This window comes from Emydura macquarii, unplaced genomic scaffold, assembly GCF_026122565.2.
Source record: "Emydura macquarii macquarii isolate MOO-44397 ecotype Brisbane River unplaced genomic scaffold, CSIRO-AGI_Emac_v2 contig_480, whole genome shotgun sequence".
NCBI lineage: Eukaryota > Metazoa > Chordata > Testudines > Chelidae > Emydura > Emydura macquarii.
Genome location: NW_027130617.1, coordinates 10,252,403 through 10,277,457, shown reverse-complemented (window position 1 = coordinate 10,277,457; position 25,055 = coordinate 10,252,403). Strand labels below are relative to the sequence as shown.

General features: G+C 38.6%; 1 protein-coding gene across 2 annotated transcripts in view; it reads left to right on the top strand.

Annotated features, from left to right (window-relative positions):
• Positions 1-25,055, top strand: part of BRDT (bromodomain testis associated) — a 44,951-nt gene that overhangs the window by 694 nt on the left and 19,202 nt on the right. Inside the window, exons 2-12 of one of the 2 annotated variants that reach the window (XM_067538485.1) lie at positions 4,988-5,230; positions 10,009-10,146; positions 11,046-11,175; positions 15,457-15,635; positions 16,864-17,223; positions 18,483-18,611; positions 18,853-19,095; positions 20,035-20,216; positions 20,292-20,581; positions 20,676-20,789; positions 23,948-24,082. In XM_067538485.1, coding sequence (XP_067394586.1) covers positions 5,039-5,230; positions 10,009-10,146; positions 11,046-11,175; positions 15,457-15,635; positions 16,864-17,223; positions 18,483-18,611; positions 18,853-19,095; positions 20,035-20,216; positions 20,292-20,581; positions 20,676-20,789; positions 23,948-24,082 — 2,092 coding nt within the window. In that variant the 5' untranslated portion in view covers positions 4,988-5,038. The remainder of the gene's footprint in view (positions 1-4,987; positions 5,231-10,008; positions 10,147-11,045; positions 11,176-15,456; positions 15,636-16,863; positions 17,224-18,482; positions 18,612-18,852; positions 19,096-20,034; positions 20,217-20,291; positions 20,582-20,675; positions 20,790-23,947; positions 24,083-25,055) is intronic. The other variant, XM_067538486.1, reaches the window with a different exon arrangement.

Below are 25,055 nucleotides of genomic sequence, written 5' to 3'. Positions count from 1 at the left end.
TTTCATCTTTCCCATACACTTTCCAACAGATAACACATGTTATGTCACAGGTAACATTAGAACTAAAATCTTCTGAGACTGTTCCAAATCTTATGACTTTATTCTGAGTCTTATGAGAGACAGTCTTTCTTAAAGCACCAGCTCTTGGAGTGATGTGACTATGTGAGTAGCTCAGTCTTCACTGAAAACAAACAGCCTTACTATTTTCTAAAATCTCATGACTTTTGAGGGTTTGCCTTTTGACTCCTTGGGGGTTGGCAATAGTGTAACTATAGTTGGGGGGAGGGGGGACCTCAAATAAGTTAGTGGGATAAAAATTGCTCAAATCTTTGCTTTCATGTACAAACAAAAGCTTTTATTCTAAAACAGGGAAAGTGCTCTTTTAAAAAAAGAAAATGTGTCCTTCAGGTGCAATGTTAAACTTTGTTTCTTCTGATTGTTTTTTTTTTTTTTTTTTTTTTTTTTTTTTTTTTAAATGGCTCTGCAGATGGGGATGTTATGGATCACACAGCCCTCTCCAAAATGATGGGCATTAGCCAACATTCATTTAATTAGAACCATCTAGGTCTCAGGTGCCATGTAAACAACTGTGTGCCTAAAAGCTGTTCTGCCTGATCACTTAGTTACTCTAATTTTTTCAGCATTTTATCACACTAATTATTAAAGGTACTTCAAATTAAATTCTATGACATTTCCTATATAATCTTCTAATCCCTGCCCAACTACAAGCTTTCCTCTTTTTACCTTTGTCTGGTTTTAGTGTCCAATCTTAAACCTAGTAACCAATCTTTAATCTTTGATACTTTGATTTACTTTCCCTTTAATTTTTAAAATTTTTCACACCATTTTTAAAAGATGGCTTTTATACCTGTGGCTGAAAAAAGATACAGAGCTTAAAATTGCCTCCTAGCAAAATGATTGCCAAGGAAGGGCACTTGGCTGAAGCCCAGTGGACAGGGCACTGGGCTGGGGCCCACAGCTCTGTGCTTTATTCTCAGCTCTATCACTGGCCTGATGGTTGACTTGGTTCAAATTACTCTACCTCTGTCTGCTTATCCATCCATCAAATGGGGATTAGAATCTTATTTCCTTTTGAGATCTTCTTATGAAAAGCTATGTAAGAGCTAGGTATTATTATTAATGGAACTATACCACAGAACACTTATTCCTGCAAATAGTAGTCTGAAGTTCAATTTAAATTATTACCCATTGCATAATTTGTCTTGAGTACCTGTAAACTATTGTTGGTACTAAACTATGCTAGCATTCACTGCTAGAAACTTTATATTCAAGGCAGTGCGAGATGGTACACTAGCCACTGCTTATGTAGCAAGCAACCGAGAGTCATGAAACCTGCTCTGTCCTGCCTGTCTACTGCTTCTTTAGTAGCACAACATAAAAGATTTAGGTACTAAGCTGTCTGATCCTTCTATGCTGTGTGCATTGCAGACAGTCACCATCTTGTCCTGGGTGGAATGCTGATTAAATTCCCATGTACTTTGCGCCCCCCCCCCCCCCCAACCAAAAAAAAAAAAAAAAAAAAAAAAAGGACCATCTACCTGCAAAAAAGCCATCTGGCTTCTGAGTTCAGAACTTCTGCAGCAAATTCCGGTAAACTAATTTGAAGCCTTTAGTGAATTAAATAGGAAAATAATAAATAATCCTTCTTGATATCCCAGTGAATTGGCTGAGCAGTGACAGGGCAGCAGAAGGCACTGTTGAATCTGCTGCTACTCTTTTGGCTCCTGACTGAAGTGTGATAGAGCACTCAGGATGAAAAGGTTCCATGGCAGGGGGCTGCTGGAGACCTGGATGGACCATGACCAAGGCAGCTGCTCCTGGAGGCCGGATGGGATTTCTGAGGTTCCCTGTGGGCAGTTAGACCTAGCTTGGACTGAGACTAGTAGAGCTCATATACATGGAGTTTTAAAAAAAAAAAAAATTACACCTCGACTGATTCATGACATTAATCCCTTTCCAGTAACAGAATCTGACCTGTGTTGAGGCCCTGATATCAACAACCTTGGCTGAGGGACGACCATACTAAACCCAATTTATTTTTATGCTGCCCCTGGTTCTCCATTTTCAGTGTACAAAATGTAGTCTTAGTGTCAAACACCAAAGTGTTGTAGAGGTCAGAGGAAAGCTAAATGCTTTGACGGATGTGTGGGACACAACTGGGGCTTTAGCACACAGGAAAGAGGCTTGTGGTGTGTTTCCTTTTGGGGGGGGGGCACATAGGAGCTGAGGATTAATTTCTCATGGCCTCCCAAACTTTTCCATGGGGTGGCAGTGGATTTAAACTCTGAATGCCTTTGCTACCCCTGCACAGCAACGCATGACAGCAACTGAGTATTCAACTACAGCCTACCCAATACATCCACTAGCTCTAAATAAACATCTGCTAAGGTGGTCAGCTATGACATGGTCAACACATCTGTCAACCTGTAGTGTTGATATAGGATTGAGATGAATGAGTTAGTTCACACCTTACTTAAAGCTACTCTCTCAGGCTAACTGCAGACAGCCTGAATCAGTTCCCATTTTTAAGATGGGATGTTCAAAAACACTTAAGGAAATTAGGTGCCCAACTTCCCCCTGGCTTTCAGGGTTTGCTTTACAAAAAGAAGAGCTGGACTTCCTTTTCTGTGGAAAATGTTATTTATGGAATACAATTATTCTACAATTTAAAGGGAATTACACATCTATTAAAATTACAGTTATTAAAATAACTGCACAATCACATCCACAGGGTCTGTCTTATACTAGGCATAAAATATACATTTCCCTTTTTTAAAATTATACAATATGGTAGGTCTGTCCTAAAATAAAGCATTGCTCTGAAAAATAAGTACTACAAATATTTTGATATGTATCTTTCAATTATTATTTGATCTGTTTTTATAAAATCTACAGATTGTTGCTTAGCCTGTCTTTGATTAGTGACCAACATTAAAGATTCAATCAACTTATTAAAATGATTGACTAAAAACTACCTTGAAATACAGTACTTTTTGACATTCCAAAGCTTGAATGAATAAACTTGAAACTTAATAGCAAGCTTTGGCTATTGATACAATTTCTGACTGGGTACAACTGGCTGATGTGAACTCTTCTAATTTCTTACAACTGATAAACTAGTCTAAATTAGTTGAAGAAACTGTTTTAGGTTAATGACAATACTATCTATAGAAAAATTCTCTTTTCTGTAAGAAAGCAGATGGGGGGGAGAAATCAGAAAAGTTCTGTATGTACAAGAGCAGCTAAAGATTGAGGCATCTTTTTAAATGCAAAAATAAGAAAAAACAGATAAAAATGCATGATGCAATATTTCATGTCTGACAAGATGCTGTCATTATGGTAAGAATCAGTTTAAGGTGTTCGAGACTTGTTTTAATCAGCTCAAAGCTAACAATTGCTTCTGCTTGAAAATTTCACATCTTACTGCATATCTCGATCAAAGGTGTGTGGAAGGTTTTTGTCTGTCTTTTGGTTTGCAAACAGAAATTGGATAGGATTATTTTAAACTGAATAACATTTGCTTTAGTAAGATCTGCAGAAAATAACTGGCTATATATAGTTCCTGAATTTATTTGTACTGTAACTTAAAATCTAGCTTCCTCTTGTGTAAAATCAGAAATAAAATTTATGTTCTGGTTTCATGCTCTAACATTCAGAAATAAGCACCTTAATTAGAAAAGGATTGAAAATTCTTGTTTCAGGTACTCTCTCAGCTCTAAATTGGATGACAATATGATTAGTCTTATAGTAACTTATACCACACAACACTATTTTAAAAGAATCTTTTATTCCTACCTTAAGTGAATGCATATTTGCTTTCTAACATGCTTAAGACTGATTAAGTTGTGCACAACAGCACTATCTACTGGCAAAAATCAAATGACTGCAAGCATTACTTCTAGTAATGTTCCCTTAACTGATTGCAAATGCACTAAGATGGTGCCAGGGAACTGTATTTGTAGCATTCCAAAAAGTTGTTGCAGCCTTATTTGTACATAACAAGGATGGTATAAAGAGGCAAATGATATTCTTGTGTATGTGGTCAAACTTGAAAAACAGATGATCAGTCAGTTTTTATTTGAATATGAATCTTTATATGGTGATTGCATGTCATAACTGAAATATCTTGGCAAAGATGTGTGAGGTTATTAGACCTGTTCTTATATGCTAGGTCAGACAAACACATCTGTAAAGCTGCATATTACTGTCCTGTAAGTGGAATATGAGAAAAATCAAACCGGCTTAAAAAAAATGTTGACCTGGCTAGAGCAAAAAATTGTATTGTACAGCAGCTGAGATTTCTAAACTGAGCTTCATATCTAGGAAAACCTCTCTGCAAGTCATTTTGAATGAGTGTGCAGTGTTGTAGCCATATTGGTCCCAGGAAATTAATAAGACAAGGTGGGTGAGGTGGTATCTTTTATTAGCCCAATTTCTGTTGGTGAGAGACAGGCTTTTGAGCTTAAACGGACCTGATGAAGAGCTCTATGTAAGCTCAAGAACTTGTCTCTAACCAACAGAAGTTGATCCAATGAATATTTAGCTTTCTGCTTATAGAGGCTTGGGTTATCCAGACTCCTAACACTTAGTCTCCAGTCTAAATTTCAGGCTTTTCCAGTGTCATATCTGTTAGTTGTTCGTGGCTTTCAGGTGGCTTTGTAATCACTCTTTGGGTATAACAGCACTTCTAAACTTAAAAAGTGGTTAAAAAGTGTCCAGTGGTTTCTAATGTTTTCTATTTTGGACAGTAACATTATAAAATGTCATCTGTGGTCTCAAGTATGCCTTATAACTGTTAAAGATGCATCCAATGAACCATTTCATTAAAGGAACTAAAAACGAATGTGTTCAGTCCTGCATGTAGCAGTCTTTCACCTTATGAACTGACAGTTTACACTTCTCTTTATTTGATTTGTCCAACAACATTTACACTAATGTATATTTAAAGTTTATTTTTTCTTCACAGGTTAATGCTGTAACAGAGCTTGGAACATGTGGCTATAGAAACTCACTAAAGATGTCTGTTCCAAATCAACAGTATCCAACTATTATTAATCCTCCACCACCAGAATATGTTAATCCTAAAAAAACTGGCTGTTTGACAAATCAACTTCAATATTTACAGAGGGTGGTCATGAAAGCTATGTGGAGGCACAACTTTTCCTGGCCATTTCACCAGCCTGTAGATGCTGCAGCATTAAATCTTCCTGTAAGACTCCATTTTGATATTGTATGAAAATCTTATGTTGAAGAATAAGCAAGTAAAGTTTTAAAGGTGAACTGAAATGTTGGCTTTAAAAAACTAAATCTGCTACTCTACAGAGATTCTCGGCAGTGCTGTAATTTAGGCCCCTGAGACTGTCTACATCAGGAATAGTCAATTATTTTTTGGTCAAGGTCCAAATTTCTTGGTCAAGGTATAGTCAAGGTTCAGACTCCAGGGAAAATAATACAAAAAATAACACTGATAATAAGTAAAAAGATTTTGGGGTCTGTTCACAAGTGTATAGCAGTCTGGAACTGGCCCACAGTCCACCTATTGCCTACCTTTGGTCTATCTTAGGCCAGAAGTGTCTCCACCACCAAAGCAGCCCCTTGAGGGGAGAATATAAAGGGGGCTTAAGCTACCCCTGAGCTGCAAGTTCTGAGCTGCACTTCTTAGAGGTGCTGCACAGACTTATAGCCCAGGCCTTTACTCCTCCATCATTATATTATGATAGGAATTGTCAGAAGATAAGACTTGCCTGTAAGCATTTATTGTCCTCAATAAGTAGCTACTAGATCTGCCTGAAATCTTATAGCTGCTTTCTCCAGATAAATTATATCAGATTTTCAGTGGTAGAAACTAACATTAAATCAAGATAGGATTTTGATTCAGATTTAAGGTCTCCTTTGAGTTTCCAGTGGGAATAGTTTAAAGATACTTCAGCAGCCTGATGTGCACAAGACAAATGTTAGAAAGAGAAACCCAGATGAATTTCCCATGGGGAAAAAGCTGTCTCTTGGGGGGTGAAAGAGGTTCCCTTCTAAATCTATTTGCTCTTGAAATAGTCAATGGTTTCCTGACCTCTTTTAAACTGTTTTATTGAGCATTATGTGTCCATGCAAACTTTAGTTCAGAGCTCAAAGAGTAGTGTCCACACAATTGATATATCCCTAAGAAGTCTCAACCTCTTAATGCTTCATAATCTGAGAGTCAGGCACCTTTGAAACATTAAGATGGTATCTCATATAGATTTATTAGAAAATACTGACTTTAATGAAGATAAGCCAAGTTTCAGAGAACCTTTAGGTTTCATTGACATCTGCTCTTGTTTGTGAAATGTCCAAGCAATTAACACTTTACACCAGTAGGTTAATTGATTACTTTTGTCCAGTAATCATCATGTCACTCTCACAGGAAGATGGTGAAGCTGACCTGTGACGATCATTAGCTTCTCTCTCTCTGTTATGCTGATAGTGGATCACTTCAGATATCACTGAGGATATCCCCCTTTTTTTTTCCTACACTGCAGAGAAGATGAATACAAATACTAAGGGGATTTAAACCCAAAAAAACCCTCATCATGAGACTTCTTTAACACCATATGCTTGCTATGTCGCTTTGAGTCACTGAGGTCTTGGGGCTGGCCAGATGTAGGGGCATTGTACATAGACTTTAACCTGTTAATGTGTGGTAAAATAATTAAGAATGGGTGGTCATTTTCTTGCTAGGATAGTCTGGTTTCTCTCTATAGCTGTCCTGTGAAAATCTTCAGTTCAAATACAGAATTACGCATTAGTTGACCAGCGTAGCTCATTGTGGTAATTCTGAAGTTGTCTTGATTTTTAAGTGAAAGACCAAACTCCTGATTTCTACTTCTATTCTCAAGATAGTGCTAGATTTTATAGCAGGCTCCCTTAGATAACCTGCAAGAAATTCAAAAAGACAATATTCCATTCTTAAAATCACTTATAAATGTATGCCTACCTCCTAAAGAAGGCTAGCCACTTTTCTCAATTTGGAAGTCCTTGAGATAGGAAAGGTTATTTCCAAGGGCTTTGTTCTTGCTTGTACTATAGACTTCCTCTCAATAATAGAATTACATCAGGAAGCTATATGAGAAATGTTACTTGGGATGCAACTCTCTAAATTATTTTAAAAAGCAACTTTGTAATGGACGTGTATTGTGTTGGCTCCGATATATTGAAATGTACTTTCCAAGATAAGACATGAACATACCATCTTATTGAAAGCCCCAAGGGCCAAATTCACAAAGGTACTTAAACACACAAAGCCAACATTTAGGCTCCCCGGATATTCTCACTGCTCATCTGCTGCCTACATTTCTGCCAATGGGCATGCGCACAGCTGCTCATGTCCTGATGCTGCCGCATAGTTGAAAAGGTGCTCAAAGTCCTAGCACAAACTGAAGCTGCAGCTTCTCTAAACAGGGATTCTCAAACTGTTCCCCTGCCTTTCTCACCAGGGGAGCCCAATCCTGTAGGCATACTCTGAGATTGCTTGAAAGCTTGGGTCCTGCACAGCAGACACACACGCAGCTTGCCCTGCCTATGTCCAGTCACAGAATACCCAATAGCTCAGAGGTTAGGCTGCTCACTTGGGATGTGGGAGACCCAGATTTGAATTGGCATTCTACTGGATTTGGAGCAGGGACTTTAACTCTAGTGTCCCACATCCCAGGTGAATGCCCAAAATGCTGTGTTAAAGTCATTCTTTCTCTGGATCAATGAATCCGTACTTTCTGAAATAGTGAATTGTATAATTAAAAGAAATTGGAAAAATAACTCTATGACCTAACCTCCTTCTAATCCCTTACCAATGCAGGTTTAGAAACATTGGTCTTATCCAGTATGGCAATTCCTATCAACCAGTAATGTCACTGGCACTGTTCAGTACCAGATGCTTAAGGAAAGGTATAACAAACTCTGACAGGTGATTATGGGATAACTTGTCCCCAGATAAAGTTTTCTCCTAACCATGAATAGTTTTTGTCTTAGGCATTGAAGTATGAAGGTTTGTCCCTTCTCAAATCCTTGTTGATTAGTTGCAATTAATTCTGGATATAACTCTCATTGTTCTCTAACCATGTTCAGCTCCTGGTCTGATTGAGATCCTGTGGCAATAAGTTCCACAAGCAAATTGTGCATTTGGGGAGTGCTTCCTTTCATCAGTTCTAAACTCTCTCTGCACTTTCTGGTGTCACTGACTGTTCCTTTTTGCATTATGACACAGAATGAACAGAAGTTTCTGATGCATCTTCTCAATAACATTTATTATATTGTGTAATCGTATTTTTGCATATGAAGGTATGCAGTCCCAGTCTCTCTCAATATGAAGTTGTATGCCTTGAATCATTGTTATCCAACTCTGAACTACCTCAGGATACCGATTTGTATTCTTTTTGATTTTCAGGGAGTGGGATATATGTGTTAATCTAGTCTTCTCAAGGAACAAGGCTTCCACCACAATTGCCCTCAGACTTTAATAGCTAGAAAGATGTTGCTCTTAAGTTTATAATTTCTTAACTCAGTCCAGTTTCTCCTGGTTATCCCCTTGGACTACTCTTGATTTTCATTAGTGTCTACATGTACCAGCCATTTATAAATTTTCCTTTCCATAGTTACTTAATCAAGCTATGGCATAAATACTTATTTTAATATTTTCTCATAAATCAGTCCCTCCAGACAATTGGTTTTATTTAGAGCAGACAAAACCCTTTATCCAGATCTATATCTCTTGACAAACTTGTTTGGTCATTTTGTCCAAAAGCACTGTCAAAGTGACTGTCTTCTGTATTTGTGTTTGTTCTTAGAAGAAACTGTCACTTAAGGTTAATATTGGAGGTCATTCATTCAGAGCTGTGGCAACAATTGTCGCTAGCCTCAGGACAGTGTTGCCTCTTGAGATTTCGAAGGCAGCCACTTAGCATTTATCACATCATTTCAGAAATAGTGTAGCTTCAACCTCTGCATAATCTACAATAAATTCTGTCTGGCTTCATTACAAGGACAGTGAGTGTCTAACTTTACCCTTCTGACACCGAAAGGGGACAGGAGGTGGCGGAAGAGATCAGTATTTTGACAATAGCTGTTTTTTAGCTGTATAGTTTAAATGTTCTTCTGGTCATGTTGTTGAACAGACACTTGAAAACATTGTTATGATGTGTCTAGCCTTTTGTTCCAACTAAAGTGAATAAATTGCTCTAGTCAGAGGTGCTTCAGAAGTCGTCATTACTAACTTATACATATTTGAAGTATATGTAAACTAGTTAATGGGAGTTTAAAACTGTTGAATGCTTCTGAATCCTTCTAATTTAAAGATTAAAAACTGTGTATGCGAATTCCTAGAGGTAGAAGTGAACAATTCTATTAGACTCTTTTAATTGGTGAGTCAGCTAGGACTTGAATTCACTTTTGTGTTAATCACCTGTGTCTTTAGGGAAGCACCAAGGCCCAATGGATAGCATAGTGGACAGACACCAGGAGACCTAGATTCTCTAGTCCCAACTCTGCTTGTGATCTTGTGCAAGTCTCTGTCTCTGCTTCCATTTCTCCATCTGGGAAATGGGGATGCTTATTTCCACTTGTAAATTGCTTTGAGACCTACAGATGAGAAGTGCTATACAAGAGAACTATTACTCCTAATAGAAGTGTTGTTTATCCACATGAGCTAATGCTATTGAAATGAATGCTTTTAAAAAAAAAATCTATCATGCATGGGGAGGAGTACAAAGAAATTAAGTTCTGTAATACTTCTGCTTTTGTGGCACTTACAATGCCTTTAATAGTATGTTTTAACCTGAAGGAAAGCTTTCTTTTAATAGAATGTTCCCATTCCAAATTCAGCAACACAGTGGTTCCTTCGCCTGTAAAGGTTAACAGGTTCTCAAATGTATGAGAACACTCATGTCCTAGTAACTTTTATTAATCTTCAATTAAATTCACAAATCACAGGGTTTTTAATCATCTTTTTCAAAACCACAGGATTATTATAATATCATTAAGAAGCCCATGGACTTGAGCACTATTAAAAAGCGTTTGGAACATAATTATTATACAAAAGCTACAGACTGCATTGAAGACTTTAAAACTATGTTCACAAACTGCTATGTGTATAACAAGGTATGTAAAATGCTAAAAAGAGGGGACTGTAGTAAAAGTGTAATGTTCAATAGGCCATATACCCGCTTCTCAATCTAACTATTGATGCCTTCTGTTACTTGTAATGGCCAAATAACTTAATATGTTTCTGGATTTTAATGGAAAATATTCCTTTAAATAATTTACTAGTGCTTATTCAAACTTATCAAAAGTACCTAATCAACCTCTAGCCCCCTGTACAATTTATTGAAAGGATAAATATCCCTATACAAGGATTCTACCAACAAAACCAGTACAACACTACACAACGTAGCCTGTGTAGTGGCACAGCAAACATGTCTATCAATTAAAAAGCTTTACCATAAGTAAGACACCCCCTACTCCTGGTTATCCTGAATCTCTCCCTCCACTCCTTCAGGACGTCTGGATGAATAGATAAGCTTTGTAATGTATAACAACTGACAAAATAATGTGTCTGACTAAGAGAGGAAGCAACTTTTAAAATGCTGCTTATGCATGGCAGTCAGGTGGTTTTGTTCTAATGCTTGATTGCCACACCCTCGGGAGTTGAAGGATGCTGAAGTGAACGGCCTAAAACTTGTTTCAATATGGGGATAGGATGGCTGGGGAAATATAGAAGAAAATAATAAAGTGGTGTGTGTGGAGGGGGAATATTTAGTCTTTCAATATGATCAAAACTTGTTGTGGAACTGATGGGCTGAGTTATGCACCCTTTTTAAGGTTGTTCTGAAATGACTTTATTTAGTGTCCCCATAGTCTGACTTTAGATTGACTGACTAAACTTGTAATGCATGATGCTACAGAACATGGGCATATTATAAGGCTACATGAACTTAATACTTTTGTATTAAAGTGTATTGCCAGTATTGTGATTTATAAAAAATAATTCTATCTTGCAGCCAGGGGATGACATTGTTTTCATGGCACAAGAGCTAGAAAAAGTATTTATGCAGAAAGTGACACAAATGCCATCAGAAGAGAAAATAGTGATTGTCAATAAAGGGAAGAGAAAAGGAAAGAAACAAGAAGGTAAATACTAGATTCCATACAGTATTAATATATAACTTGCTAACAAATTTTAATTAACTTTTTCAGTACACATCAAATTGTGGGAGAGTTAATATTCTTGACAAATTTATAGAATGGTGAAATTTAGTGATTGTAAGCAGTTTACTACTTGGACTAAAACTTAATGCTACTAAACTTGCTGTGGAGCAGTTGGGGAGGTCAGGATTTTATTTCACAAAATGACAACTCACTTGATTTTCCTGGAATTCAGCAGACTGGCAGAAAATCATTACTTTAAGGCTTAAGCAGGTTCAACATGCCAATAATACACTCTCCAGTTCTAGAGGAATAACTTAAAAAAAATTCTACCTTTTGACGTGAGTTTGAGGTTTAGCTCACCCTCTGCATTGATAGTTACAGTGGGTAAATTATATAGGCATTTAAGTTGTTATATAAGTATTTAAAGAAAGAAATGCAAGTTTGTTAGCTTTTGACCCCCATAGCCTTCTTCCGGTTGTGAGAGTATAGGGGTATCTGGCTTTCTATTCCTATCAATGACACCGGGATTTAGTGACAGATATAAAATTGTTTAGTATTTTTGTACCTCTATTTCTGTCTGTAAAATAAGATGCTTCTGAGCACTTCACAGAAGTGTGATCTGCTGATTAAAGGTGCTATATAAACAAAGGTATTTTATAACCTTACCATTCTAATATCTTTGGGATAGTGCCTACCTCACTATCTTAAAAATGAATAAATGAAGATAGAAAGGTTAATGTCTCTAAATGATCATAGGCCAGAAAGTACACCCACTTGCATGCTAAGAGCAGTTAAAAGTAGGTAAGAAACCAATTTTAGGAGGGAGATTCAGGAAAAAGTTATTTTAAAAACAGCTTGAGGAATGCAAGGGAAGGAGAAATGTTGAGACATCAGGTGTGGATGTTTATGGAAGTCAGGATTTGGGTTTCTGTTTTTAAAATGAAACGTATTAACCTCTATATAACAGTCATGCCCTTCATTTCCTTTCACAACAAGGATATATACTTTGGACATGAACAGGGTATCCGTGTGGAGATCTGATTATACTCTCACAAAATGGCTCTATCATGCTGTCCAAATAGGTTTCTTTTCTGACTCTCTACATATTTGGAGCTTTGTGAGTCATACTTCTATTAAATGTAACGCATAACAATGTTTACCCTAGTTTCAGAAGGCTATACTTGTCTGTTTTCAAAGGGCTGTACATTGCCAGAGAAATACATTTAACAGGAAAGATAAATGAAAATGTATCCTCTCCATAGGAATCAGAGGTAAGTTACCTTGGACTTGCCTTGAAGCGATGGGAGAGATACCCAATGCTACGGGTGACAACTCTTGGGTCCGTGCACTTGGCAGCAGACCCGCAGTCATGAGCTGTTTGCACTAACAAAGGATACTGTGTGCTGCCTTGCTGCAGCATCCTACCCCCAGTTACCTCCAATGATCCCTTCACTTCTGACAGTAAAGGGGCACTGCTCTCAGCTGCCTCTATTGTATCACCCTGTTCAGTTGACGGCTATTTACCAAAACTTGTGTTTAATTTGTCATTCTGTCTCTTGTCTCGTCCCTTGACTCTTCAACTCCTTTTTAAATATTCTATTACTGCTGTACTTATGGTGTAGGCTTCATGGCTCCATGGTCTCTGAAGTTAATCCACTGTCAAACACTTTTCTTTCTTCAAAAGTAATAACAGACTTGTGAGTTTCCCTGTTGCCTTTTATCTCAAGTATATCTGAGAAGTCCCAAAGAGAGGTCCTAGCTGTTCTGCCAGCCAGGGCAGAAAACCTGTTAGGCGCCTTGCCCCATTGCACCCCACTCCTCCAGCAGTGAGCCCCCCAAAAAAATCCAGCTAATGGGAGTACAGCACAGGAAGACACAAAAATCAAGCAGCACTGCACTTTGGCATGCCCTAGGCAACTACCCTATTTGCTGATCCCAAGAATAGGCTCTCAGCATCCCTGCGGTATCTTTAAATGAACTGATACGGTGTCTGCTAATGAATAAAACAGTTTGCTTTGAGATGGACCATGACTTTTATTTCTTTTGTCTTACCATGTTACTCTCCTGATCTTGTCAATACTTCCTGGAAGTCCAACTCTTAAGACTAGAAGCCTTCATGAGTGAACCAGATTAATGCATCTTCACTATGTTGAGTGTCTACACTGATGCCACACTTCTTCTCCAGCTTACTCAAGTGTCTGTGCCACCACTGCCTGACTAACCCCTAATCTAAATAAAGTGTCCTTGGAGCCTTTGGCATTGTGGGTACTTAAATATATAAACTTCTGTGGTGCTGTTAGGTAGCACTTATGCTAAAGTAATTGTTGAAAAGCTTGCTGCAAATGGAGTTAATACTGCTAAAGCACGCATGATCACGTCAGCATTGCTGAAACTCTGCCCCTGTTCTAGATCAAGGGGACAGGTAGGATGACATTCAGGATGCTGACAAGGAGCAAAGGTGTCTTTCTTGGACCAAACACAACTTACTGGGTAGGAGAAAAAGCCATTCACTCTTGTTTCTCCATGAACCACCCTAAGAGAAAATTAGTTTCTCTCTTTAAGAATAGTTTATCCTTACTTTTGATACTGAACAGGACTCCAGGCCAGACATTTTGAAATGCCTAGAAAGGGCTAGGGTGACCATGAAAATTCACCTGTGTTGATATCAGCCACGCTACCCTGATGGTCTCTACAATTGGTGGATAGTGAGTAAACTGGCTCCTAGGGATAACGCCAGCTTTCCCATCCATCCTCTAAGAGAAGATTGTGGAACAAGAGTCAATTTTGTGCCCTTAAGTGATTCCTTGTTAAACTAAATTCTTCAGTAATGAGATACTATAAATGAATCTCACTACTTTCAGAGCTGGTATCAAGATTCAGTTTCAATAAGTCATCTATCAACTTTGTTCATACACCCGTATGCCCATCCTAGGGAGGTTCTCTTCCACAATCCGCTTCAAAGAGCCTAAGGACTTTGTGTGAAGTAACTAATGTCCTGTGATGATCTACTCAGTCTATCTTGCTTACCGCTACAAATTGTTCTGTTCTTTGAGAACTATATCTTAATATTTGTGGGAGTAAATATTTTGTCACACCTTTGGCAGGTCTTTGATTTTTAGATCACACCAAAGGATTAAAGGAGCGTTTTGCTTCCACAGTGAACCTCCAATCAGTTTCCACATTGGAGACTTGTGAGGGCAGCCATTTGGCGTTCTAGGTATACAATTATAAATCATTGTTGTTTGGACTTCTCAAGAATTACCTTGCTTAAGTGGTCTTGCAACTTTTTTTTCCAAGCTGACTACCTAAACTCTTCTCCAAACTAGTAAACTTACTTTTGGAATAGTGGGCTCTTAGTGGAACCTCAACTATAGAGAGGATTTCTGTTTTCACTGTTTATCTGGTATCTGTTTCTAGTTCAGATTCTGTTCCACTTTTTTATCCGAATGGCAGACCTTAATGGAGAAATTTTCTTTCCAAAAACAGATATCTATCAAACTTCTAACTTTTTTTTTAACAGCCCTTTTTTCATCTTTCTTTGAAGGACTGGTGTAGAATCATAGAATATTAGAGTTGGAAGGGACCTCAGGAGGTCATCTAGTCCAACCACCTGCTCAAAGCAGGACTAACCTCAGCTAAATCATCCCAGCCTTCTTGCTATTAGCCTTCTTGGCAATCAGGGCACACCGCTGACTCATATCCAGTTTCTTATCCACTGTTACCCCCAGGTCCTTTTCTGCAGAACTGCTGCCTAGCTTGTCGGTCCCCAGTCTGTAGCTGTGCATGGGATTCTTCCATCCTAAGTGCTCTGCACTTGTCCTTGCTGAATTTCATCAGATTTCTTTTGGCCCAATCCTCCAATTTGTCTAGGTTACTCTGTATCCTATCCCTACATTTCAGGATATCTACCACTCCCCCTAGCTTAGTGTATACTTCTAGTTCAATTTTTTTTGGAGGGCATTAACTTGGGTGGAGACTCTTGGGGCACCATGGCTCTGCTGCTGACCTAGCACTTCACAGCTGAACCGGGAGAGTCCCCATCTGGTCTTGCATTAGGAGCACAGATACAAGAGTGGTAATCTGTTGCATTTATGTATTGCTTCAGAGAGTACCAATTGCAGGCAAGTATATGTCTTACTTTCAATTGACCAATGTCACTTTGGAGCCTATGAACAGGAGCTTTATGAAAGGAAATGTTATAACTGGAATGTAAAGATGGGGGTTTGATACATTCATCAATGGGATTGATTTGATTTTTATTAGGAGTTCAGCAGCCTGATAAAGGAGTTTGTAACACGAAGCAAAATCAACTGCAGAAGCAACTTGAAAGTGGTGTTAAGCAGCCTCAGGTGATGACTCCACTACCACAGCAGGCTGTGCTAGCCCCTCTGTCTATGGCTCAATCAACTACCTTAATGTCAGCCACCGTACCTATAACAAAAGTAAGTTACCTTTTGAAAACTGGCTTCTAAATGCGAGTAGATTGATGTTCTCTGGGGCAGTAGTTAGTGCATCCATGTACAGCATGGATCCCAATGCACAAAACTAATGGAACACCATTTAACATAAGGCAGTGCGAATGAGCCCAACCTAAATTTTGTAAGATGGAAGATAAATGGATTTTTTATACATACTTTCTGATCTCTCGAATAAGTGGGGCAGCAGTAATTACAGTAAACAGGGCAGAGGCGGAGTCAAAATTTATGGTTATCACATTTAAATCTTGGTGTTTGCTTTTCTTTGTGCTCAGATGAGGTTTTTTTTTGTTTTTGTTTTTGTTTTTTTAATACACATATGGTGTGAGACTGGTAGCTTTTATTTTAATCTTGGGTTAACGGAGGTTTCCCACTATGGGGACAAATCTCTGCTTAACTTCAGAATTAAATATTCAAAAGGAACTGACCTAGTTTTAATGTAAACTAAGTCCATTATATGATGCAAATGCTCAATTTTCAAAATAGCCAGACTACCTGTTAAATATTCTATTGTAGATTTATCTTAAACAACTCTTTTGTACGAGCTACCAAAAACAATTGCTATCTAGTTGTGTTCTGGACCTGTGCATGAAAACATGCTATTTTGATTAAACTACCTCTTAGCAACTATTCCAGCTGGAAAAATGCATGCTCTCTCCCAGACCCTTTTCAGAAAAATAAAAATATGTATCTGGCAAGTGTATGGGTGAGTGGCAAAGTGCATATGTTATCTCTTCCAAACCAGATGAAGCGTAATGATTAGACAAAACTTATGAGCTAAAAGCTTATATTCATGGCATCTAATTATGCCCCAAATACTAGACTACTGCAATCTTTCTGTTTGCTGGTGGTTTGTCAACTTCATAATCTAACAATTTTTTTGAAATTTTACCCTTCTTAAAGTGACCACGAGAGAGTGAACTGTAGTGCGCTTTCCTTCCAATTCCAAAGGAGAAAGCATTAAACTAGATGTTAGTTCGTAATAATTTGTTGAAAATGTAGGTCTTAAATCTGAAGTTGTAGAAGCACGTTTTATATTTTTGAAGAAAAAATACAGAAGCTCTTTTTTAAAAATAAAAAAAATTGTATACACAAATAACTGACTTGCATTAACTTCTTTTGCTATTTGCTAATTATTGTGGAATTGTACCATTCTACTTACTAGAAATATTCTGTGTAAACTTTTGTGTTCTAGGTTAAAAAGGGTGTGAAAAGGAAGGCTGATACTACAACTTCTATTACTGCAACATTCACAGCAAGCTGTGAATCTTCTCCAGCACTTAATGAATCAAAAGTTGCTAAAATATCATGTATCGGAGAAAGTGAATGCAGTCATCCAAAGAAAGACTTACCAGATTCTCAACAGCCACTTGAAGTTGTCAAAAAGGTTCAATTATCAGAACAACTAAAGCATTGTAATGAGATCCTTAAAGAAATGTTTGCAAAGAAACATGCATCATATGCTTGGCCTTTCTATAAACCTGTAGATATTACAGCCTTGAGACTCAATGACTGCCATACCATAAAATGCCCTATAGACCTTGGAACTATTAAGGTAAGAGGTCTGAATAGAAAAACAACTGATTTATTCTTTTAATTGAACCTGAAACTGTCATGAAGACTTGGTTCTTTTAAGGAAAGTAAACATAGGTACAAAGACTGCATATCCTGCTGTACATGGTGTTTTACTCAAAGAATGGTTAACTGGTAAAGTAATTAGCTGGTTTACTTGTAGGGTGAGTTGAGCTCAAAAATAAGGAAAAGTGCTTAACTTTAACTTAAGACTTTCACTCAAGCAAACTTCTAGTGGAGTTGCAAGCTTTCCAAGTTTCTAGCCTATCAGTATAAACCCACTGGTACACATGTCAAAGTAATGTTTGGGTCACTTTTTGTATACACTGACAGTAGCTTTATATAAAATACGTGATAGTCTGGATCACCTTCCCAGTACTTTAGCATCACTCTACCCCTTCAAGGCTCGCTCTCATGATGGAATCTAAAACCTCAGATACCCAATGTCTCCGCTGCGTAAGTTCCATGACTTGTCTTAAACTGAACTGCTCACTTGTCTTAAGTAATAAGGCCATAATTCAAACTCTGTCATGATTGTCCCCATTTATAAAAAAAATAAGTCCTTTAGACAGTGTAGTCAGACTGCAAAAATGGATACCTATTTTTATAAAATGCTGATTCCTAAGTAAGTGGCCTAATTTTCAGATGAGTTGAGAACCCAATGGCTCCCACTGACTTCAATAGAGGTGTCAGGCACTCAGTTCTTCTGAAAATTAGGCCACTTACTTAGGTAGCTGAGTTAGGGTCTGGGAACCCAACTTTAAGTGCCCATATTTATTTTGTATTTATTGCAAAACTTTGGTCTGGATTTATTGAGTATTCAGTCATCTACTTGAGTTGCAATACAAATTTAAAGATAGGACGTATGCAGAATAAATGCAGATTCTTTAGAAGTGAACTTTAGCTAAAGGTTTTTGGTAGTAGGTAGAAAGTTTAGTTATTCAAAGCCTGTTAATACTGTAGCTTTAATTCAATGAGGGAACCAGTTATTGCTGACTGATATTTGCAATGGAATATTGTAAGTCAGAAGAGGCTATGTGGTGTTTGTGTTTGTGTAGGGTTTTTTTATGGTGGTTTTAGAGCTTCTGCATTAGTGTAACCCTGCTGCACCAGATTTATTCTGACGCTGAGTTTTGTCTTGCTCAGTTTTTTTTACATTTGGCATTAAGTTCCGGATCGTAGTCTGTAGCTTAAAGTTTAGATCATCTAAAATGCAAACTTTATTATTCTGTTTCCTCATAGAAGAAAATGGATAACTATGAATATAAAGACACACAAGAGTTTGCTGCAGATATTAGATTAATGTTTATGAACTGCTACAAATACAACTCTCCAGATCATGAAGTGGTTGCTATGGCAAGAAAACTTCAGGTGAGTTATCACTTAATAAATGAAACTGGACCACCTAAGGTTCCTACTGTGGAACTGTTCTGATAATGGCTCTTGGAGAATTTAGCTTCTTAGATTGAGGAGAAATCAATGGGTTGGCTAGGTGACTGGTGACCACTTTATGTTGGTGTAGGGGTGCTAAAGTGATTAGTAAAGATATACTATAGCTTATGAAATTTTTTTACTATCCTATAAAAAAGGTCCCCAAAACTTGATATTTTAGGACATCTTTGAGATGCAATTTGCCAAAATTCCAGATGAACCTGTTGCAAGATTACCACTGTCACAGTCCAGAACAGAAATAGCAAGGCCTTTTTCTAGTGAAAGCAGCAGTGATGACTCCTCTGAAGAAAAATCATCTGAAGATTCGGAAGAGGAAAGAACAAGGCGCCTTGTAAAGCTTCAGGAGCAAGTAAGCAACAATACTCTGGACAAAGTACGTGACTGGATTGGCTCTCTTTCACAGGTATCCATTCTGTGCTCTAGAACCAAGAGCTGTCTGTAAAAGATTTTTAAATGCATGTACAAAAGTGTGCTTTTGGAGTGGTGCAGAATTATTTTCTTACATGGAAGCACAGTATGCTGTGATCACTTCTGTGGGAAGTGTGATCAGACTAGATGGCTACCCAAGAGTGCTAGAAAGCCAATATATGAGCCCCAGGCTCAACAAGTCCCTTTTCCCTGGTAGCTGAGCAGGGGTTACTCCGTTAACACACCTGTAGGCAATCAAGGCCCCACCTAGGACTGGTTAAAAGCCTCCCCTCCAGAGAGAGGGTGTGGCTGGAGTTGAGAGAGTGAGGTGAGCTACCAGTGTGTGTGAGCAGGCAAGACGCTGTCAAGAACCAGGAGGGTTTAGGAGAAGGAGCAGAACGTTGGCAGAAGAGAACCCTGCAAGTACAAAGACTTTAGGAGGGAAAATGCTGCCCGGGGAGGGCAAAAGACCTTTTCCAGGCCTGGAGGCCTAAGGCAAGAGATGCTACCAGAAGGGGAAGATGGAACTGGACATTTGGTTTGGGGCTGTCGGGTCAAGAGCCTTCCCTGGTAAGGAGACCAGAAGGTACCTCTGTCCGAGCAGGGTGCAGCAGCTTTCCTGAAGCCACAGTGTGAAGCTGCTATTTGTAGGGTCCCTGGGTTGGGGCCCAGAGTCATGGGTGGGATAATCCCCATGTGCTCATGTATCTGCTACAAAGGTTTTCCCTCTTAATGCAAACCCCCATTTTCCAAAACTCCCCTCATCCTGTTTTACTTTTCAAAAACTTGTTAAACCACTAAGTAAACACCCTGTCCATCCCTACCCAGCTGCCAAAACTCTCCCATGATCTTCTGGACTAGTTTCTCCCTACCCCATATTGTTCCTGTAATGACTATCAAGATGCTTAGTTGCTTTCCTGCTTTTCTTTGACAGCTTAAAGCTGTTCATCAGCAGTTGCGAGCTTTAGCTAAAACGTCCCTGCCCAAACTGAGAAGGAAAAAAGGAAAGCCTAAAAAGGGGAGAAGAGGCAAAGAGAAATCCAAACACCATGTCAATCAAAAGAAGAAAAAGCTAAAGCAAAAAAAGAAATGGAAGAAAAAACTGTCTTTAAATATGTAAGTGTGAGGATTGTGTGGGTGACAAATTATTTTAAATTGCTCTCAATGCAGCAAACTTTTTTTTTTTTGTAGTCAGTCAAAGAAAACCAAGCAGCAAGACTCATTGGCATATAAGTCAGAAGATGAGGATAGTGCCAAGCCTATGAATTATGATGAAAAAAGGCAATTGAGTTTGGACATAAATAAACTTCCTGGAGAGAAGCTTGGAAAAGTAGTGTATATCATACAGTCAAGAGAGCCTTCACTGAGAAACTCTAATCCTGATGAGATAGAAATAGACTTTGAAACTTTAAAAGCATCGACGCTTAGAGAACTAGAGAAATATGTGATGGCTTGTTTAAGGAAAAGACCAAGAAAACATGGTGTGTATATATGCTGTATAAATGCTACGCTATGTTTAGCCAGAATCTATTTTGGCTTTGGGTGTAGCTCTTAATTTCTCTCTCTTGTATGCAGCGAAGAAAACAGTGAAGTCGAAAGAAGAACTTCATTTTGAGAAAAAACAAGAGTTGGAAAAGAGGCTGCTGGATGTCAACGGGCAGTTAAACTCGAAAAAGCAAAACGTCAAATGTAATGTGACTGTTAATTGTATTGCCCTGTTCTCTGAGATTCCCTCCTGAGGCCTGTACTCTGATGTAACTGGTGGGATTTCCTCCTTTTAGAATATTAGAGGCACTAAACGTTGCCAGCTATCAGGGTTTTCTAACCTGAGAGTGGGGGATCTTCCCTGTATATTTTTTCCAACTACACCGCAACAGCAATTTTGCTGATCAACTATTTTTCCCTCTGTCCCAGACTTGATCTGTTATAGAACCTCTTCTTTAACATACTTGGGGAAAAAATCAACAAAAGCCATCTTGTGCCTTGTGAGGTTAGCATCTCAAGCAATATGGGGTGCCAGTCAGACCATAGGAACTGCCAGTTGCACCAGATCAAAGGTCTGTCTGGCATCCTATATCTGACAATGGCTAATAGCAAATGCTTTGAAAAAGTTTCACTTAATCATGTTCCTCTTTTTCAAATCCCATTCTGATGTGTTGTGCATATTGAACTTGTTGTTTTCCACCTCCTTCATCTCTTCTTTCAAATGGTAAAGACCCAGCCAAATGCCTGCAAAAAGTATGCAGTTAAAAATAGTCCATAAGAAAGATCTTGATCACTGGTTGCACCCAGCAGTCTCAAAGCAGTGGGAGCTAGGGAGAGTGTCATAAGGCTCTCTTGAACTCCAGTGTCAACAGATTAAATTCAACAGTAAATCAGCATAGAAGGTCAAATGCTTCTGGAATGCATTGCTCAGAGGCCATTGCTAGAGTAACAATTTGTCTACACTTAGTGCTCAGCAGTGGTGCCATTGTAGCGCTTAGTGCAGACTCCCTGTGCTGACTGAATAATTTCTCCAAGAGGAAGTAGCTATGTTGACAGGAGAACACCCCCTTCTCCCCTCCCCTCCCCCGCATTGATACAGCAGTGTCTGTGCAGGGATTTGTCAGTATAACGATGTTGCCCTGCGGTGTGGACTTTCCACTACATATTATGCCATATATACTAACATAAATTGATAGTATAGACCAAGCCTAAGAATCTGCTTCAATGCCAGCCTCTCCAACACCTACTGCTGGATTCTGTGGGAGTTAATGCTTTGAAGGGGTCAAAGTATAAGCTGTGTCCGTTATGAAGGATGTGACAGGATGCACTGAGGCATCTGCTACCTTGGCATCCTGGAGCTAAACTCTCTATTGAAGTTCTGCACTTAAGACAAAACCCCTAGTCGTCCAGTAAAGCACACTTCAAGGCATGAGTCAAGATGCTCTTGCTCACCACCTCCTTGCTCAGAACTGCTAGAACTTCAGGTCGGGGTGTCTGTGGGGGGGCAAGTTATCAACTTTCACTGATGTCTTTGTAGTACTGTGGTGAAGATCTTGGCACTGCATCTTTCCAGTTTTGAGGTATTCTCCTAACAATCAACATACAGCTTCTACACCATGTGGATTGGTATTAAACCTATACTCTAATCTTCAGTATCTTCTATGCGCTCATTACCAGGCCTAGTTTTTCCAGAAGAGCCAGAGATGATGCCTGTTCTAGTCCAGTAGATTCTCTCCATGGCTCACCTTGAGGTGGATCCCTTATAAGGCTAGGTAAACCATAATTGTATAGCCAATTTGGGATGGTGAAGACAGTGTAGATACTCTCCTGCATCAGAAGTGGAGCATGCTGAGTAATACGTGCCTATGGTTGCTCTTAGTGACTCAGTCCTTTTCATGAGTCTGATAGTAAGTCAGCTATGACAGAAGCAAAAATCAATATATGCAGTTCTGTTTCTACTTCCCCAGACCCTTGCTTTTAGATGGTGCATTCTACATCTTCCTATTTAACAATCCTTTTGTGTGCTCCTTGCATTGCAAACAAGTCCCATAATACAGACAAATACTGTAACTGAAGCTCTCTAGCTCATATTCTCTGCACTGGACACTAAACTGGAAAGTTTAGGGACTTGTCGCCAACAGCAAGAGAAACCCAAACAGACTTCTTGAACATTGAAGCAATTAGAGGTTGGTAAAATAAGAACTGAGCTTGGTTTGACCTTGAGAACTAAGTAAACTCTAAATCTTGATTCCCCTGGATTCTGTAGGAAAAGACTGCATGGTGGAAGGCTACTGCAGAAAATCAATCTGCTCTGAATCTTGTATGTTGGAAAAATGCTATTGAACTCTGGGGAGGAGGAAGAACCATGAAATACCTCTGATTGCAAACTTACTTTAATAGTCCTTAACTGATTCCTTGGAGAGGGAGAAAATCCTATCTGCATTCATTTTGGAAAGTAAAACAAACATCCTTCTCTTTTTCCTCCTGATCTAATGGTGGAAGGAAAAATGGAATTGTGGTGGTGAGGGTTTTTTGGTGCTTGGATAAAGAGTTGTCAATTCTGTTACAGCTCATGTATTTTAGCAACACTTCAATATTTTTAGATGTGCTTTCTGCACAAACTTCTGAAGATGAGTGACTTGTGGAAGAAAGAACAAATATCTAAAATGGAACTGCTTGTGGGTATTTTATTCTGCATCTTGATGTGCTTTCTGTCCAGGAACTGCAGCTATTACAAACTTAGGAACATCTGAATTGTCATACCAGACTGGGCCAGTGGTCAGTCTACTCCAATATCCTGTTTCTGGCTGGCACCAGTACCAAATGCTTCAGAGAGAGGTGCAATAATCCTTCATAATAGAAGTGTACATCTCTCACATCTATCTTCAGGGCATCATCATGCTTTTCCTTGTATCTTACTGTTCAGTATATGAGAGCATGCACAGTATGTTGGCATATTTCTCCCTCGAAATCTGGTACTAATGGTCCCATATCTGGCAGTTAGTTGCAGCTTTCTCCTTAAATTAGTTATTCTGGAGTTTTAGCCTGCAAAAACAAGGACTATGGAACTTTCTTCATGTCTTAATCTCCACTTAGTTAAATTGTCCCTCTTCTTCTCAAGGGAGCAGGAATCTTTTGGGTATTAAAAGGGACTAAGAGTTAGACTCGTAAGAGGCCAAGTTGCCCGAAGCAATGGCAGGTCTGTTATCCTCCTAGTGAAGAGTGGCCGGAGATTTAGCAAAGGTAATCCTGGCAGTCGCTCAGATGGAGTGCAGATCTGAGAGAGTGGCTTTATTATTCTTATATAGTCATAAAACTTTCAGTGCTATATGTATTTTTAACTTCCTTTTCTTATCTTGCAGCTGAAAATAACACTATACCAAAGATGATTGGCGGACCAAGCCGACTAAGTGAGAGTAGCAGCTCCTCCTCAGACTCAGGCAGCAGTAGCACTAGCAGTGATTCTAGCTCCTCAGATAGCAGTGACTCTGAATCAGGTCAGATCACCTCATTGTATGGCACCTGCTTCTTGAGAGATAGGGCTGGATACTTCCAGTTTTACAAAAGAAGCTTCACTTGGTGTATTTCTAGGTGTACTGACTTGTGTATGTTCCAGGGTGCCATAGGCTTGGTCAAATGCTATGAAGTAGAAATACCTGAAACATTTTTACAGATAAAACTTCTCTAGAAAAGTATGGGTTTTTTTTGTTTTCCGTTTTTTTGAACTGCAAACTAAAATTAGGAATGAGAATTTCTAGTAGCAAGATGCAAGTATCTACATTAGAGCTTGTCATAAATTATATACTAGACTACTTAAAGGTATTAAGCTCTTTAAAATCATACTTTCACCTAAACCATGTTTCTGTCTAAAAACGGCCTTGGCTAACTTTTTTAACATGATTACTATAATGGGACTATAGAAATATATTTTTTGTGAAGACGTCCCCTTTTTTTTGTGAGTGTAGACCTATAACACAGCAGCAAAACTCTTTTTAAGAAACAGAAAAATTGGTATGGAGGGATGAGGGCAAGTGAAGTACCTAAAACTTGTATTAATAGCATTTTCAATTATACTTCAAACTGATTTTCCAAAAAACCAAGCTGGAGTTAATTGAAGCTGTTTTTACAGTGTTCCATTCTGAAGTGCAATTCATAGAGCAGAGTATGCATTGAAAACAATCCCGGACTGCTGCAAGATTGAGTGTCTTTGACTACTGTAACTCATGAGGTGCACATCTCTGGGGGAGGAGAGGAATGAGACTTGGTGTCTTGTATTATTCCTTCAAATTTTTAAAGCTATTCAGTAAAATTGTATATCGTGTGCTTGTTCAAGTCCTGGGAAAATAACACTTTTTCCCAACAATTAATCTCTTTCCTAATAACCACCACCTAAACTCCCTTTATATTAGATGCTAAGACTGTTAACATAGCTCATTTGTCCAGGGTAGATCTGGCTTTAGACTTTTAGTT